Source organism: Coturnix japonica, chromosome 4 (assembly GCF_054131305.1).
Source record: "Coturnix japonica strain WE chromosome 4, WE-NBRP24, whole genome shotgun sequence".
In the NCBI taxonomy this organism is placed as follows: Eukaryota; Metazoa; Chordata; class Aves; order Galliformes; family Phasianidae; genus Coturnix; species Coturnix japonica.
This window is the reverse complement of record NC_140666.1, coordinates 14,214,351-14,231,980: the sequence shown is the minus strand read 5'-3', so window position 1 is coordinate 14,231,980 and position 17,630 is coordinate 14,214,351. Positions and strand designations below refer to the sequence as shown.

Here is a 17,630-nt window from a genome sequence, read left to right as displayed (position 1 = left end):
TAAGCAAATACAGGGTACCATTAGAAATTATTTCAAATAAAGTGGGCTAGCTCATAAGTGAAGCAATTCATTTAAGCAGACATCACATGTTAATATGTTCACCAGTTTCTGCCAGTTGTATATTATTTTTCAGTGGTGGAATCCATCTACTTGGATAAAATAGATAGAAACATGGGCAATGGGAAGACAACCCTATTTTGAGAGGCAATAGAAAAGATAGCACAAAACACCCTTTTCAGCCATAATCTTTGGTATACATTGTTATATCCTTACTTGTATAGCTTGCAATTAAATGACAATGTATCTTTATTTCTTCTCCACTCATGAATGTTTGCAAAGAATAAGACATAGTAACAGTATTTGTATCTCCTTTGTTTCATTCTAAGAGCTTGATGCTCCGGCCACCAGAAATACTGGACGTGCATTTCTTCATTCTTTCAAAACAACTCTGGAATTTCAGTAACATTAGAGACCTTAGCTTCTAAGATGCAACTACAAAGATAATGTTCTACAAACACTCAGGGTAAGAAACTCAATATGCTTGATTTGTAGTTACCTATCAAGAACAGTTTAGTTTATGGATACCAATAAAGTTAACTAAGATTAAAAGTTAAATTATGCAATCATAAAGCATATTTTCTTTCAAAAGTATTGCAAAGCCCTAACTGAGCCCTGAGAGTTACAATTAACTACACATAGCCATCATCCAGAGACTTAAGCAACTCCACGACATACGCAGAAGTACTCTTATTAAGACCAAACAAAGTGCAAAAGGAGGAAAATGAAAGGTAATCTACATAAACATGAATGCACGCACACAATGCTTTTAAAAGAGAATTTGCTGGTATACAAGCCCTTCTTCTGAAGGGTTCAATTTTGGCTTTTCAGGTTCAAAGCCAATCACTTTTCACCTCCCCAGCAAAAAGATTCACTTCCAAATACATTTCATGTTTTCACTGTTTAGTTGCAGAACAATTACTCCTTAGAAACAAGTTATCAGCTACTCCCTGGCTCCTTTCCTTCACCCATTTATGCATACCCACACAGTTGACTTTTATCCTCCCAATAATACAAGCGACACTGTGGTGCAGGATACTATCTCAAGGCTTCGTTGTTGCACCTGAGAGTAAATGCAGTGTTGATCCACTCTCTATTCATGTAATTATGAGTTCCCTTACTTCTCAATGAATTATATCACACAGATTTGATCCATTTCTTATGTGTCGTTATAGTTCTGTATTTAAAGACAGTATTATGAATGTTCAACTAGCTGGAGTATTCACACAGGCCAAACGTACCAGGTTTGTCTCAACAATAGGATCATGCCACACAAATTCTATGAGATGGTACAAAAAGCAGATTGGGGTTATATATCTATACTTTCCAGATCTTAGTTCAAAGTGGAAAATCTGCAACAGATAGCTGCACAAACACTGATGAAGGCCAGATCACCTCCAGTATTCCTTGTGATACATATCACGGTGTTGATTTAGTAAATCGTTTAACTTGCGGAGTCCTAAACAAGTGACAAGTTATCTTGAATTAAGACAGTGCCATTATAGGCAGGTAGCAGAAGAATCAGATAGAGCTTCTACTGTCATGTTACAAACACTTTGCTGATTCTACCATGTCAGAACTCTTCAGATTACTATCAGTAAGAACTTTCCCATGAATGCTTTTGAACTACTAGTGTTGTAAAGATAAACAAATCATCCTGTACTCTAAATGTAATTTCTAAATCCCAGTTTTAAAAAATAAATATAAATAAATAAATGAAGTCTCAGAAGGCAGCTTTTATAACATCCTTGAAGACAGACAGTAAAGAGCACCATGGTAAATTTTATCTGAAGAAGAAAAGCTACAGCATAAATATATCCCCTATGCACCAGAGAATCTCAGTGGTAAAGAGGTAACTGAAATTTGCCTAGGAGATGAGACAAAGCTGACACCTTGAATATGAGAATGTAAACAAGACAAAGTTAAGAAAGTCAGATTTTGTGAACCCTGCTGTTCATAAAACTATTTCTGCCTTTACATCTTCCATTTTGTTGTAATTCTAATGACCTGTCAAAGATCTCAGAAAAAGCTATTTGCATCTGAACTTGGAGAAAACAAGACAAGTTTCACAATATTATCTAAGTATTGTAACAGCCTAGAATGTTATAAAACAAAATCAGCATGCAGAGTGTGTGCAAATTGGCTTGAAACAATGGAACTTGATTTTCAGAAATATCCTGTTGGCAGTTTTTTTCTGACTTATTTTCCATTCAGGTTTAAAACTTAAAAGAAGCCATTTATTTTCTGAAAAGGCTAAGATCCCCTCAGATACGTAGAACAGAAGACACAGAGCTTGAAGTGTAAAACAAAAAACCCTCATCTAGTGACCCAGATCTACCCTATTAATAGGTAGGAGATCATGTTGCTATCATAAACACATGAATTGTTTACCCAATGTGCTTATTTGTAATATAAATGATACTATTCCAGCTAAGCACTCAGTATTTCAGTATCACATAATCTTGTACTTACATGGAGTAAGTATCCATTACTATTTGGAATGCTCATTTAGCCTGCTCAACTGACTGCTTAATGAGGTCTGAGAAGTAAAAGCCTTATCTGTAAAAAGCCAGTGCAAGAAGCAGCATGTGTGCATGCTTGTTTTCAAAGCATAGAAAAGTATTTGTCTAACCATAAAAATGAATTAGATTGGGAAAAGCATTCTGAAGAATATAAGTAATGAACAACACTGTTTTCCATTTGTTGAATATTTTGTTCTTAGAAATTTGCTTTGTTTTTGTAAATGTAATTAGGCCTTCAAAATACCTTTCAGAAACTGTACATTCTCTCCCCCCAAAACCAAATACATTCCTTAGGAATTCCACACAGCAATAGGTTTACAGCAGCTTCTAATAGCTTTCTTGGAGTGTTTATGATGAGTCAGATGCATCTGTTTCAGCTCCAGAAATGGGACATCAGCTGCATTCACACAAGCTGTAGTGATGACTAGTATGTTAATTAAAAGTTTAAAGGATACTGACAGCAAACGCTATATACCTCCCTTTCACTCACTACTCATTCGTAGGTACCTGTAAAACTCACTAAGCAAACCTGTTATTGTTAATCACCGCTCTACCACTGCTGCCAAGTGTGAGTTAAAACACTATATTTCAATTCAGAGATGCACAAACTGGATCAGATGGAAATCTGAAATTTTCATTTAGATCATACACATTTTACCATGTGCCTTCACTGAAAAAAAGTCAGAGGCTCTCAGCTGCTAGTATTTGGTATCTAAAACATTTCAAATTGAAACATAAGTCTACATGGCAAGAACTATGTTGAACGACTGCAGAATTATTATTATTTTTTTTTTTTTTTTAAAGCAGCATTCTATGGAAGTTATGTGTCAGATAACTGAAAGGCACCACTTTAAGCAGAATATTTTTACAAAGGAGTCATTTCAATGCTTTAAACTAAGTTGATGCCCAGTGACGTTTATTTTGCTGCTTTAGATTCACTACCAAAGAAACCCCACATTTTCAGTGATCCTGCAGTAAACAAACCACTTAACCTTTTCCCATTCACGTTGCTACCTGAAGACCCAGTATACAGCAATTCTTATATCTGTACAAAGATCACTGGCACTACTTGAAGTTTCCTTTTAGTTGCTGTAGGTGTACAACAGGAAACTGAGTGATTGTCAGTGATTCTGATGGGGGAGAAAGATCTTATTTCTATTATTCTAACAACTGAAACATTTGTCTCCATTTTCTACAGTGTGCAAGGCTGGGTGTTGCCCAGAACTGACAAATTACTGTTGAATTTTGTGAAGTGTCATGATGAAGCACACCCTCAAAAAGGAAGTATGACAAAAAGCTGTTTCCTGATTTCTGCTAATTGTGTGGTCACATTATGAAAGCACATCCAACACAAGTTTAAGCCTGCTTATTTAGAAAACACTTGTTTTCATGTAATGACATGGTCATAAGTAAAAATACACACAAAACATACACTCACAGAAACCAAAACAAGAATACTTCTGTAAAATTGTGCTTTCTTTCTCTATAAATACTTGTTCTTTACCACTCATGTAGGTACAATATGTTATGATGTTTTTCATTCGTGGTTTAAAGATACGACACTAGTCTTCCCTTGCAATTACTATCTTATCAGCATGGCACTAGTTGAAAGCACTTGGTGTGCCAGTTATGTGAATTTTTCACACTGCTGCTGTCATCTCAAAAGCAGTTTAACTCAACTAAGAACACAGAACAGCAAACTCCTTGACTATACGTAAACAGGGAATGCCAGGAGTAGTTAAAACCAGGAGAAACTCTGAACTAGAAAACAGAGGTGCAGCCAGGCTGCCTAGAAATACAACTTTTATAAAGCAAGGGAGCTGGGGAAGCCCATATTCCCAAGATACCAAAACTTTCAAAATACTGTTTTCCCATTCTCCTTCTATTCCTTCTCTGCTCTTTCATCATGATTTAGAAGACTATGCAGCTGCTGCAAACCAAGGATAACAAGCAGATATAAAGAATGGAACCCCACTGATGAGTCAGCATAAGCCCATTTTTGAAGTAAGCTCTTTCTTCACACTGGAGAAATTTAAACAACTTTTGAAAAAAAAAACAGGTCATTACATCTAAGACAAGCATAAACTCTAAGCATACCAATATAATTGTAAAGTTTTCCTCACTGGATATTATTCAGACTTTTAGCTAGTTCATGATTACTGGCTATATTCTCCTATGCAGAAAAAAATGGAAAAACATTCTAGAACATGTTTTAGGTAACATTGTGGTAAGAGGTTATAAACAAACAGCAGAAAGTTTTCTCTACAAACACCTGCCTTAGCAAAGCACTTACAAAGGCAAAATAATCTGACAGTATAGCAACAGAACTCGATTTCCTAGTTATGTGAGAATATTCTAAGTGAACTAGCCATTCATTAACACAACTAATAGCTAACTTTTTATTAGTGTTTCAGGTTGCTCTAGTATGAAAGGCTTTAGTGCTAGACACTGCTGAGTGAATGGTTTTGAAAAGGTTTAGAATGCAGACAAGCAGGAATAACACACTATTCATCTGAATACTTCTGGCAGTTATCAATAGAAAATGAGTAAGAAAGCCAACTAAGTAATAACAGAATACCTAAAGTATCAGGCATTTCATTCTACAGTTTAACTAAAGATATAAAACTAAATACAGGGAAAAAAGAAACAGGATTATATCCATTCTATCTAACTGTGTTAGTGTTTGAGGGTGGGGGTGAAATAGAGGGTTGGGAAGTGTAGATATACCAAATGTTCCTAAATTGCAGAGGGGAAAAGCACAGCAAGTGCTCTCCCAAGCACTAACCTTCTTTGTGCCAGTGTTTAATCAGTAATACTGACAGATTGTCATCGTAAGCCTGAACTGAGGGAACAGTTGTCAAAGCACAGAAATACAAATAGTATCAGGAATAGCAGGAGATACATGAACTAGGAATAACATGCTTTGGAGAAGATGCATCAGTTACAACAAAAGCTTTCCCATCTTCAAATGGAAGCATCTGGTACCTGACATCCCTGCAATAAGAACATTCATCTTGATGCTTGGAGGCCAAATTCCAGCATCCTGCTCAATTGAACTGAACTTGGTACTTTAATCTCCCCGACAACACTCTACTCTAGAAGACATGGGGTTTCTTGTTTGTCTTTAAAAAAATACCATTCACTTCTAGGTGATTGCTTGTTGGTTCTTATCTACTGTTTCTTCCTTCTTGTTGTTACTGTTGCTGTTGCTTTTTGTTTTTGTGTTGTTGTTGTTGTTTTTAAATAAAAGCACTCATTTAATACTTCCTATCTCTGAAGGCCTGAGATTAAAATAATGGGTCAGGAACAAGCAAAGATTATTTCCTCTCTTTCAGCCAAGTGTACAGCTGCTAACTATTAGACAGACTTGAATGATCATTTATTTTTCAGAGGTGGTATTAGATTAAAGAATTCTAACAAGTAGTTGACAATCATCTCCTTTTCTATTTTTTAATTTTTTTTAAAGATAAACATTATAAACAAATTACATAATATGGTGGATATTATAGCAGGAGGTATAGAAAAAACAGGCAGGAAAGAAAAAAAAGTTTTTTTTCCAAGACAGCTGTTATGGGAGAAATTAACTTCATAGCTTCAATAAAGTAGTAGTCATATGAAGTATCCCTTTATTAACATATATGATCTCATAGCATGCTTCCCATCACTAAAAGAACTGCAATAAAAAACAAGATATTTTCAAAAGTGCTATGAAATTACTTAACGATAGCTCCAGGTAACAGCACTTATTCAGTAACTCTCTCTGTAGTAATGAGATTCGTGAATATTCAAAAAAGCTAATTACTGAACAACCAAGGATGCAGCACTGTAAGTTTCCACCCTTACTGTAGATTATACTCCAGAGTGACTGTATGAGGAAGTTGTTTACTTGCAGTCTTTTACGAGCATAAGCTTACCACACTGAAATGCCGTAATACAACAGAAAGTACAGCAATAACAGTCACACAGTTCCAGACTACTGCAAATGAAAACAAGCCCAAGCACAACAGCTGTTGATACAGAAACAAAAGAAAAATGGCTTACCTTCAGAAGGTCTCAGGTATGCAGGGATCTCCACCAAGATACCCTTCCTTCCACTGTCAGATGAGGTCAGGGAAGAGATGGATCCTGGCTCCAGCCCTTCCTGTCTCTCAGCTTCATTGCATGCACCTCAGCTCCCCTGGATTGGCACTGTCTTCCCACCAGGTGCTCAATCACTTTTTTCAGGCCATGACTGAGCATTTCCACTACACTCAGCAAATACTGAAAACATGGCCTAGCAGATGATCAACCTAAAGAGTAAAAAATGAAGAACAAAAATGTTGGTACCTGTTCATGCAAAGAACAAGACAAGTAGCAAAAAAATTTCCATGGATATGTAGAAAAATTATCTGTCAGAGTCCTGACTCATAAACAGCTTGTTGGCCGTATTTAGCAGCAGAGGAATGTTTAGTTGATTAGACGTCCTATAAGTATAAATAGGACACTATTGAAGAATGTGGAAACTACTGTTGAGGATTTCAGGATTTCATATCATACATAACTGATATAAAGCCTGAGAACACCAATTAAGCAAACCATGAATTACACAACTTAAAATAATGGCTCTGTTGTAAAAAGCACTGGGATTTGTTCTCAGTTACGTCATCACCCTTATCTGAACATTCATATGGTTAACATATTTTTAACTTTAGCCTCTTCAACCATAAACAAGTGTCTGTGTGACTACATAAACTGATCTAGTGACTCATCTCGCTGAAGAGACTGATCTCACAAAGACTACACAGAACATAGGTGCTGTATTCTGAAGCATACTTTTTGCAAGGTTGCTTTTCTGTCATAAAGAAAATCTGTATGAAAGGACCTTTTGTAAAAAATAAATATATAAATAAATAGAACAAAAAAGAAACCCTAGAATATATACTCCAAAGGAAACACTTTAAAAATTCCTACAGCATACTTCACTAGTGTGCTGTCTAGGTGTGACTCAGTACTAACGATCACCATGTGAACTCATACTGATCAGTTCAGAGTTCAAGCAGTGTGACGTTGTTATTCTTTGTAATAGAGTGACTATTTGTTTTATTGTTTTTTTCCCCCCCAAAACAAAGGCAACATTAGATAACTGCTGGGTACAAGGATGTATAACTTTCTTCAGACTGAACTTGCTCACAGATGATGGCTGTTTAACCTGGTACTAAACAGAAATAAGTACATTTTTGTTTTGCCATAGAAAAAGTGCAAGAAGCATAGTTTTTTATATACAGTGTTTTTAAAATTCAGACAAGCTGAGCTGTGCCAGTATCAGTATATGCACAATATAAAGAAAACTATTTCCAATGTGTAAGCAACTTTAATTCACTTTCAGGACATGCTGTCAGATGTACTCACATCTGCCCAAATGTCCCTCAAGTCCCAACAAAGAAACAGGACCATTAAATTATCCCCTGAAGAAAGACTGAAAAACTACCAATAGCTTTCTCATTCTTCTCCTGAGAAAAGAATGGTTTCATAGTAGGTGCAAATAATGACACCTCCTGTAGATTGAAAGGTTGTAGAAGTCAGACACTTTCAGAACAGAATTTGAATCTACTAAGCTAACTCTTACATTTTCCCTATGCTTACAAACTCAGTGTCTTAGCACAAAATACTACTGCCAATTTCTCAGTAACCTCTAAGTACTGATTCTTATCTGTAGGTATTATTTTGGGACAAGTATTTGTTTACTAGAAGTAAAGGAAAATGATAATTTTCTTTAAAATGATGGTTTTCTTCCTAAAATTAATTTTAAGAGTTAATTTAACTGGCTAACCATGGCTAACAAAATTATACAAAGATTAAGTTAATGTATCACAAAGGATGAAAGGGAGACTTGATCATACCAACAACATTGATTTAAGGATTAGTTAGAAGCTTTCAAGAATATTAGGCTTTTCTACTTCTACATTTGGTTTGTTAAATAGGGGAAAAGTAAAGAAAATTGTTAACAGAAATTCCATTTAGAAGATGTGAACTCATGGTATGAATTCATGTATAACATAAATTTGCTTAAAATATCACTTAAGGATCCAAAAAGGACCAGAAGTAAACAATAAGAATTGTCATTATATCAACTGATTTGTCTGAAAGTAATTAAATCCAGAAAAGCTCTGATGTTCTCTTGAAACTCCAAGTATTGCATTTTGACACTTCCTATGTAAGTGTGTCCAATAGACAGAGCTTTTTGCAACTATATACAAGTCAGTAGTCCAACTAAAACACACACTGTGTTACTGCTTTGGTCACTTTGTTAGGCACCTTCAATCATAAATAAAAAGGCATTTGAACAAGACAGATACAAAACAGTAACCTGTATAAGGAATAGCTTAGATTTAACAAGTTACCTAATTAAGGTTATTAAACTATGCTTGAAAAACACCAAGAAGAATCCTTTGTGGCCAAAAGCAGAGCAACAGTAAGTGATATGAAGTGTTGCTTTCACTGATTGCAACAGTCTAATTATTGCTATGTAATTACCTTTCATTAAGTCCTTACTCTTTGCAGTGGATTTGGGGTTTTAAATATTTCCATGTTAATGTTTTCCTTTTTTAATCTTTAAACTACCAAGAACCCCACATCAGCCTACACTTCTACTTCCCCTCTGCTTCTGTTTTATAGTTATTCTCACAGCTGTCCTTCAAAATTTAGCAGTTTCCAGTACAAGACTATATAGATTGGTCATATTAGAACGGGGTTTTGAATTCCTTGAAGGAACAGATGAATAACGTTGGGAACACAAGCTGGGTATTTCTGGAACAGCGTGATAGGCAAAATCAAGGCTCTGGATAAAAACTTTTAAGTAAGGTGAATTTTAACCCAGATCACTTTTGCAATCCACTTAAAAGTCATGTGAATGCTTGCTGTACATAAAAGGGAGCACCAGGAGGCAAGAAAAGTAACAGATTAAAACAAACAAAATGAAACAGAAAGACCAAAGCAGGAACCACTTCATTTAACACAGATGAAAGCCTTTTAAAGGGAAACAACAGACTGAATAAAACCCAACAGCTTCAGACTAATAACTTTCAATTAAAAAGACTGTGAGAATTACACGTAGAAAAAAGTCAATCAAAACCGTAACAAGTAACTAAACTAAATCATCAATTTATGCACATGAGCATTTATTTCACTAGCATATATTCCCATACTCTCAGATTGCTAACACCATTTACCAGTGAGGGAGAGGAAAGCTCAAAAGTTCTTGGAGGATTTAGAGACAAAATTCCTCCTGGAATGATGGCAAAAGTTATTTTGCTGCTCAACAATATTGAGAAATTTCTGCAAAGAGCAAAGTTTGGGCAATTGTGTAAATAACCAAATATTGCACCATGTATGACTACAAATTCATGTGTCAGAAGCAAAGGGGGGAAAAGGAGAATCAGTAAATAAGAAACTAATGTGTATATCAGAAACTTCATGTATCATCTGGTGTCTGTATGTTTATTTAGTTTGATTGTTTGTTTTCTCCTTTGGAATAAAACCCAAATCAACAAAAGTATGTTTGCTCTTTTTTTTTTTCTTTTTTTTTTTTTTTTTAATTAATTAATATAATATTTACCTTTCCCCTTTTTTATTTATTTGTTTGTTTTTGTTTTCCAAAGTCATTCTCTAAAGTCATCATGTGTATTGTTCCCAGAAAACAATAATGGGGCATGAATGCAACAATCACCTGGAGAAGAGAAACTTTGTTGTGGTTGAGAATTGTAGGATAAATGGTCAAAACATAGAAAATGAGAGAATTCACCTAAATCAGCTAACTGCTTCAAAAAGGGAAAAATGCTTCTGATTAAATACAACAACAATGGCAAAAAATGAACAAAAGCAAAGAACAAAAAACCCACAATACTTCAGAAAGCACTAACCTAAAAAAAAAAAGATTTTTGTTTTTGGTATTTTTGATGAGCCCAGCCTGGAGCAAATCACTAATAACTTGTTTAGATTAAAAACAACATTCTGTTTATTTGCTAATTCACCTAACTTTAATGAATAATGCACCTTGACATAAGCTGACTCTGTACATATCCCATACTAATACCTCATCTAGCTCCAGTGCTTTAGGTTTTAAGTTAGAGGTAGGCATGCTAAGTAAAGGTCAACTATAGGTGACTGCAGAGATCATTGCATTGTCAACATATTAAACATAAAACCTTTTTTTAAACAATAGGTGGGAAGCTGTTAGCTTCCTCTTCCTATAAATAGCTATAGGCAAAAGTTGTAGCTTACTCAAAAATTCAAAATATAAAGCCTAATCAGTGGACCATTTTGCAGCTGTGTCATGGCTACAAACAAAATGTAACTGCAGAATCTTCTCGAAACAGCTGTGAAGATGCCTAATTTGTAATCCTTATTTACTTACATAAATGTTCATAATTAGCTGTTTTAATTAACATTTGTGACACTGTTCACGATTGCAACATAAAACATTGCTGTTTTAATGGTCAATTAAGATGAGAGAGAAAATAATCCAGGAAGAGGGATGAGACAATCTGAAGACAGTCTACAGCATCGTGGCAGTAGTGGAAAGATTGTGGTATGTTAATTATGGTGGAGTGGTTGTGCTCCTGTTGTAGAATTTTAGGGTGGAAAGATGGGATACATACCCCTGGGTGTCTTAGCAGCACATTTCCTTTTTGTGGTTAAGTTAAATACAGTATGTATTCTCTTGTACTGCTACGCAGAATTCCTATTAAAAAAATAAATAAATCTTCCCTACTGCAGCCACCCAGCTAGATGGATGGTTAGGACAAACATTTCAAGTTTGTTAACTTACTTCTTCAATACTAGAAACCTAGAGTACAGGATATTTCTCAAGGACTGAAACCTGAATAGCTGGCTTAGTCACAAGTTCACTTCAACTGGTTTAAAACTGCTTCTCCAGAAGCCTATTCCTTCACTGGTAGATGGAAATTCTGTCACTGGATTTATAAAATCTCATATATCTTTTTCTTACTTTTTTTCTTCTCCAGATATTTTTGGAGTACATAGCTTCTGGAAACTTGCATAATTGTATTTTTTTAGTATGTTTAGAGGGAGGATGTTTAAAAGGGAAGATTTTTGATTGCTGCATTGGCCAGTCATTTTGAAAAGCCTATTTTGTTCAAATTCAGATATAAAGCAGTACATGTTTGTGGGACATAACTATTAGTCTACTATCATTTTATTGCAAGGTCTGGCTCAGTTGTTGCAGTTAAGTGCTTGTCTGAGATTACACTAGAAACCAAGAGGAGAAATGCATCTTCATAGCAGGAACCTTCTGCAGCTACACATTTTTACTATTGTAAAATGAATTTCGCTAAACGAAGAGTTATAAATTTTCTCAGATATGGAGCCAACTTAAGAACACTTTCTGCAACAAGTTTTTTTCCCTCAGGCCATACCTAAATTGCTCTCGGAGCTGGGCCAAAACACGGCAGTGCAAACTGATTGCCAAAATGATCTGAGGTTTTATTTGGTTGCCTTAAGCAACTGTGGTGGTTTCTTTTTGCCTTTTTTTGGGGGAGGTGGGGATGGGAGGGGAGGTGGCAGAAGAGGGGTGGAGGGACTTTTTCATTTTAATTTTCCTAACCAAGATAGTTCTCACACCTCACTCTTTTTGCTTAAAATTGCCTGCAGAATTTATATGCTCATAAGTTGTTGGTTCATATGTGGAATATTGTTTTTTGATCCTCAAATCTGGGTGGGGGTTGGGGTGGAGTAGAAATAGGAATACTAAAATTCTGGATGTTCTGGAGTATAGCTAAAAGAATTGCATTATTTCATCTGGTATTGAGGCTGTTCTTTGGGAGCCTAAAGAAAAGCCAGATTGCTCCATGAATCTTACTCTACAGGTCTACAGGTCTTACTTTCATATTGAACAAGAAAAGGTCTGCTGTAGAAGATGTCCAAAACTCATATTCTTGAGCATAATGAAATGATATGTTTGTACATAAATCTCACCTCCAGAGAGTTCTTCATTGCCTTTGTCCTCTTACAATGGACCGTGTCTGTTCCCACGGCTGTTTGCCTGGTAACTTAAACATATGCTCAGGTGTGTCAATAAAAAAAAAGGCCTATTTTTCTCTCTTCATGGGGGATTCTGTTTTGTGAAGAACCATTTCATGCAGTTTGATGTTACAAACCATGAATATAGACAGAAAGCTCAGGCTTTACAGACTGGACTTCCCTAATGCAAAGGGTACAAAAAGGCTTTCATTTGTGGAAACTCAATTTTAAACAGCACACCATAGTTACCCAGTGCACTCAGTATACTCCTAAAACAAAATACAAAGGAATATGCTTCAGAGACACCTCATGAAGAGCCCTCAGTCTGCAGCACTGATATTCAATGGATAAGACGCAGGCCTTTCCTGCTCCTAGCAATTTGAGGGAAAACTAAGCGAAGTAATTTGACAATCAACCTGTCCTATTCACTATATTATATATATCTATCTATATTATCTAGTGGAGCTCCTATTCACAGCCTCCCATCGCCGCCATTTCCCGGCGACGCCCCTCTCCCCTTTCGGGCCTACCGCCCTTGTACAAGCGCACAGTTCATGCGCACTACATCAGCACATGCGCAACAGCGCTCGTTTGTTAGTTCGCATGCGTAGGGACGCTGGGCGTCTTAGGCGGTTGATTGGGAGTAGGCGTCCGGAGTACCACCAGGAACTGCTTTAGCCGCTGCGGGGAGACGCCCCGTTGTGGTTGCCGACTCTATGGGGCCGTGAGGATAAAGCTCTGACGGAAAAAGGGGCCTCGTGCCGGTGTGCGGTGTTGCCGGAAGGATGGAAGATCAAGCAGCACCGGGATCTGGGGGTGGCGACGAGCCCCCGGGCCCTAGCAAGATGAACGCAAAACGGAGCGGGCGATCCTCGGAAGAGGAGACCCGGAACAAGACGAAGTTGGTGAGCGAGCATGGGGGTGGGGAGGGAAGGGTGGGCGTCCTGCTGCTACCAGGGGGAGAGCCTGATGCGGAGGGACGTGCGGTCGGGATGGGGGGGGGGGGCTGCTGGGTTTTCAGGAAGGGTTTAATAATAATCTGTGAGCTTCCGTGATGGTTTTTGGGTACTTCTTGCTTTTGAAGAGAGCCGGGTGGTGCCGGTTCGGGAAGGGGCGCGGCGCAGCGCTGGGCCGGGCGGCTACAGCACCTGTTGCTGTAACCATGCCCGAGAACCTCGGCCCTGTGAGCATTGTGTTGGGCTGCGGGAAGTGGGGGGCTGTGATGCAAGCAGGGCTTCACCTGTGAGATCCGGAGTTACTGTGAAAATAACATCAAGTGTTACATGTGTCAGGGAGAAAAGAAGGTGTGTGTGTGTGTGTGTGTGTGTGTGTGTGTGTGTGTGAAGATTCTGGAGGTTTTCTAGTTTCTTTGTGATGAGCAGGTAAACTTCTGAATGTGCAAGTCTTCCTTAGGCCCGAACCGGTTGTTGATTACAACAGCTTTTTGGTTTTAAGCAGCGTGTTTCTACAAACATGGTAATGTGATGCACAGGTCCATTTCACAGTCAACAGTCTTGTGTTGTATCTCAAATTATAAACGGAGGAGCAGCAAAAGAGGTTAATTATATCAGTGTTTGTCTTGCTTACTCCTGTTACTTGCGTTTATCTGGTTTGAGTGGTCTCATTTCATCCACATCTCACGTCTGCCTTTCCAGAGAGGCAGTGGAGGGGTCACTTAAAACTCGACTGAGTCATCACATTGATTAGAGCACTAGTTACAAAGTTTTGGTATAACTTGTGCAAGGCTTTTCACAGGTAATAGTAAAACTAAGTTAATGTTTATTTGCTCCCACCTTAGATTCCTCTCGTTAAGAATAGCATGGAAGAGCTTTGGGTTGATCAGCTGAAAACCCATTTTTCTTGGTCAAAACTGACTCGGAATGCACGTGGGGATGTTTAATTCACACTGTATGGGGCATCACAAAGTCACTGAGAACGACAGTCGTTTAAAAGGATGATAAAGTGCTGAATAATTTGAACTTGGCTTGTATTAAAGGCAACCATGTATATATTAACATAAACAAATACTGTGGTTTATTTTGTTTTGTGGTGCTATTGGAAACAGACTCTCACTTCCGTGCACAGGATACATAGTAACAATGCTCTTGTGCTTAAAGTGACTAACAAGAGTTGCTTGTAGATGCCTCCAAGGGAAGTGATTTTAAATAAAATAGTCTTGTTTGTGGCTTTTGTCTGCAGAGACTCCTTTAATTTGGGGCAAAATTTTGGACAGAGGACTTTGTCCTGATTGAAATCCAAAACTTTATAACCTTATATAGAATGAGCTCAAAATTGAGTTGAGCAGGCCAGCTATTTCTATTGCATGCTTTCATCAGTTGTTCTGGAGTCAGAAGGGTTGATTTATTTTGCTACATTTAATGGGAGAAATGTATCCCATTAGTACTTCAGTTTGTATGCAGACATGTGCTTTTGGTTTTTGAGGAGATAATTACAGATTAGCAACAACGTGAAGGTGAATTGAGGTGCCTTGCTTGAAGTCAGGGCAGATCTGTCTTTTAGAAGGTAAAGTGACTAGTTTTTGATGGTACAATTGGGGGAATGTATTGACTGGGGAAGAAGATGTCTTTTATTTTGGACGTGATGTATGCAAACTCTGGGTAAAGCTATAATGAAGTGGGATGTACTTTTGAGGAAGGAAAAGGGTGGAATTAAAATGTATTTGAAGTTGAGGCAATGTGAGCAGACAGATTTATCGCTTAATGATATCAATTTGTAAGGGAAAAACAGGACTAATCAGGGAAAGGCATAATTCATTATATACAAGAATAATCTTTTATAAATTTTGCATTCTTAAACATTGAATAAGGAATTGATTCTGCTGGGGTAGCAGTTTCTTTTGGCTATTGGAGAGCAATCTTGCATGTACTCATCTTTGCAGTGCAAATAACACAGAGGAGTAGTTGAGACTTCTATAAGAAAATCCACGCTGCTTGTACAAGTGCTAAATTGTCACTGAGCTTGTAAATGAAATGTAGATTTTTGGTATGGAGATTTCCTTGGTTCAGCTTCACAGCTTATGATTTACTAAGTTTCAGTAGAGTTACATAGATGAATCAACCTGTAGGCTGTTGGTTAATTTTTGGAATGGTATGATGTACTTAGAGAAGTGTGCCTCTTTTCAGTAATCTCTAATATAAAGCAGCATACTGAAAGGGAGTTGGTGGGATAGGATATATAGCTACACATAACAGCAGATTTAGTTTTAGTATCTGGCATCAGGCCTTTGGAAGGAGGATGAGGGGGAATTATTTTTATGTGGAATGTCATAAAGTTCAACAAGAACAGGTATAAATTCTTACACACGTGGCTTGGGGCACAAATACAGACTGAGTGGAGAATGGATTGAGATTAGCTCTGAGGAGAAAGGTTTGGGGATGTTTCTTGATGAAAAGCTCAGTGTGAGCCAACAGTGTGTGTGTGTGTTTGCAGCCTGGAAAGTCAACTATAGGCTGCATTAAAAGAAACATGGGCAGCAGGTTGAGGCAGGTAATTCTCATTCTTCTAGTGGACGTCATGAAGGTGCTCAGAGGGCTGGAGCACTTCTGTGGAGGTAGGCAGGGAGAGTGTGGGTTGATCAGCCTGAAAAAGAGAAGGCTCTGGGGAGAAGTTGTAGTACCTGAAAAGGAACTGCAGGAAAGCTGGAGAGGAACCCTTTATCAGGATATTGGTGGGAGAAGGGGAAGTGTCTTTAACTGAAATAGGGAAGATTCAGGTTAGATGTTTGGAAAGAATTGTTTACTCAGAGTCTGGTGAGGCACTGACACAGGCTGCTTAGAAGCCGTGGATCTGCAGAAGTGTTCAAGGCCAGGTTCAGTGGGGCTTTGGGTAACCAGATCTAGTGAGAGCTGACCCTGCCTATGGCAGGGGTTAGAAATAAATGAACATTAAGGTCCCTTCCATCCCAAATAGTTCTATGAAATAGTTTTCTGTAAGAAAGCTGAATTGGTATATATTCTCACATACAATCAAAGTTGGGCTGCACTAGAACTCCTAATTCATGGCTTTTATTATTTATTTATTTATTTATTTTCTGATTTGGGTTATTTTGGGAGTCATTTAAGTCTAATATAACATTTTGAACTCGAAAGAGTGACAATTTAGCTCCAGTTTTTGTACTGGTAGTGTGTAAACTGGAGTATTTTTAATGAAAATGTCATGTTCCAAGACAATTCACTACTGGAAGAGCTCTGATTTAATCTTTTTTTTTTTTTTTTTCCCACATCATTTTGTGTTAGTGGAAGAACTGGAGGTGGGAATGAGTACCATTATTTTTGTTTGTAATGGAACGGGCAGGAAAAAAATCAAATTGTTTTGACAAACAATCATCTGGTCTCATGCCAGCCCTGAACATGGGCTAGTATGAGACAACAGTGAACAGCTACATATTTAGCTTGGTTTGGCAACAGTCTTGTTTTGCCTGTTTAAGAGTATGCCTGCTATGCTAGTGGAAACAGACTAAATTAAGTTGTCAGGGGAATTGCTGAGATTTGTGTGTTTTAGTCCTTAACTTGGATATTGTTTGCTGTATCTAACACTAAAGTAAGTATGTAGTAACACCAAAGGAATTATTTAGGTTTTTTTTTGGCTGCATAGGAAACAAGTGCATAATTGAAAGTGTTAGATCTGTTTGGATGTGGTTGTCATAGTTTAGCTGAGCCCAAAGATTTTTCAAGACTTCAGATATTTTTATATGAGAAGCTGAAGCCGGGCTTTTTACAGAAGTTCATATGATGAGAGTGGGAGGCAGTGGATAAGTGAAAAGGGAACAGTTCTGACTTGGGTACTAGGGGAAAAAGATAATTGGAGAGGTGATTATGCTTTGGAACTGGTTGATCAGAGGTGTTTATTAGTCACTGGAAGTATTTGAGACCTGGAAACATGCATGAAGCTTTTAACCGCCTGGTTTGTGTCCTGTGTTGACTCAGCTTTCTGAGCTAGAGTTAGGGCTAGACACCCGAGGTACTTCCAGATGTCTGTGATAATATGAATCAGTGCTTGAAAAGAGAACGTTAG

General features: G+C 37.5%; 1 protein-coding gene and 1 long non-coding RNA gene across 7 annotated transcripts in view; one reads left to right on the top strand and one right to left on the bottom strand.

Moving 5' to 3' along the window:
• Nucleotides 1-13,164, bottom strand: part of LOC107312710 (uncharacterized) — a 120,231-nt gene extending 107,067 nt beyond the window's left edge. The window contains exons 1-2 of one of the 2 annotated variants that reach the window (XR_014945148.1): nucleotides 12,552-13,164; nucleotides 6,621-6,868 (exon numbers count right to left, since the gene is read on the bottom strand). This is a non-coding gene — a long non-coding RNA (uncharacterized LOC107312710). The remainder of the gene's footprint in view (nucleotides 1-6,620; nucleotides 6,869-12,551) is intronic. The other variant, XR_001554588.3, reaches the window with a different exon arrangement.
• A 33-nt stretch (nucleotides 13,165-13,197) lies between these two features.
• Nucleotides 13,198-17,630, top strand: part of DIAPH2 (diaphanous related formin 2) — a 151,309-nt gene continuing 146,876 nt past the window's right edge. For all 5 annotated transcript variants that reach the window (XM_085544581.1, XM_085544579.1, XM_085544578.1 and 2 more), the window contains exon 1: nucleotides 13,198-13,501. In XM_085544581.1, coding sequence (XP_085400707.1) covers nucleotides 13,382-13,501 — 120 coding nt within the window. In that variant the 5' untranslated portion in view covers nucleotides 13,198-13,381. The remainder of the gene's footprint in view (nucleotides 13,502-17,630) is intronic.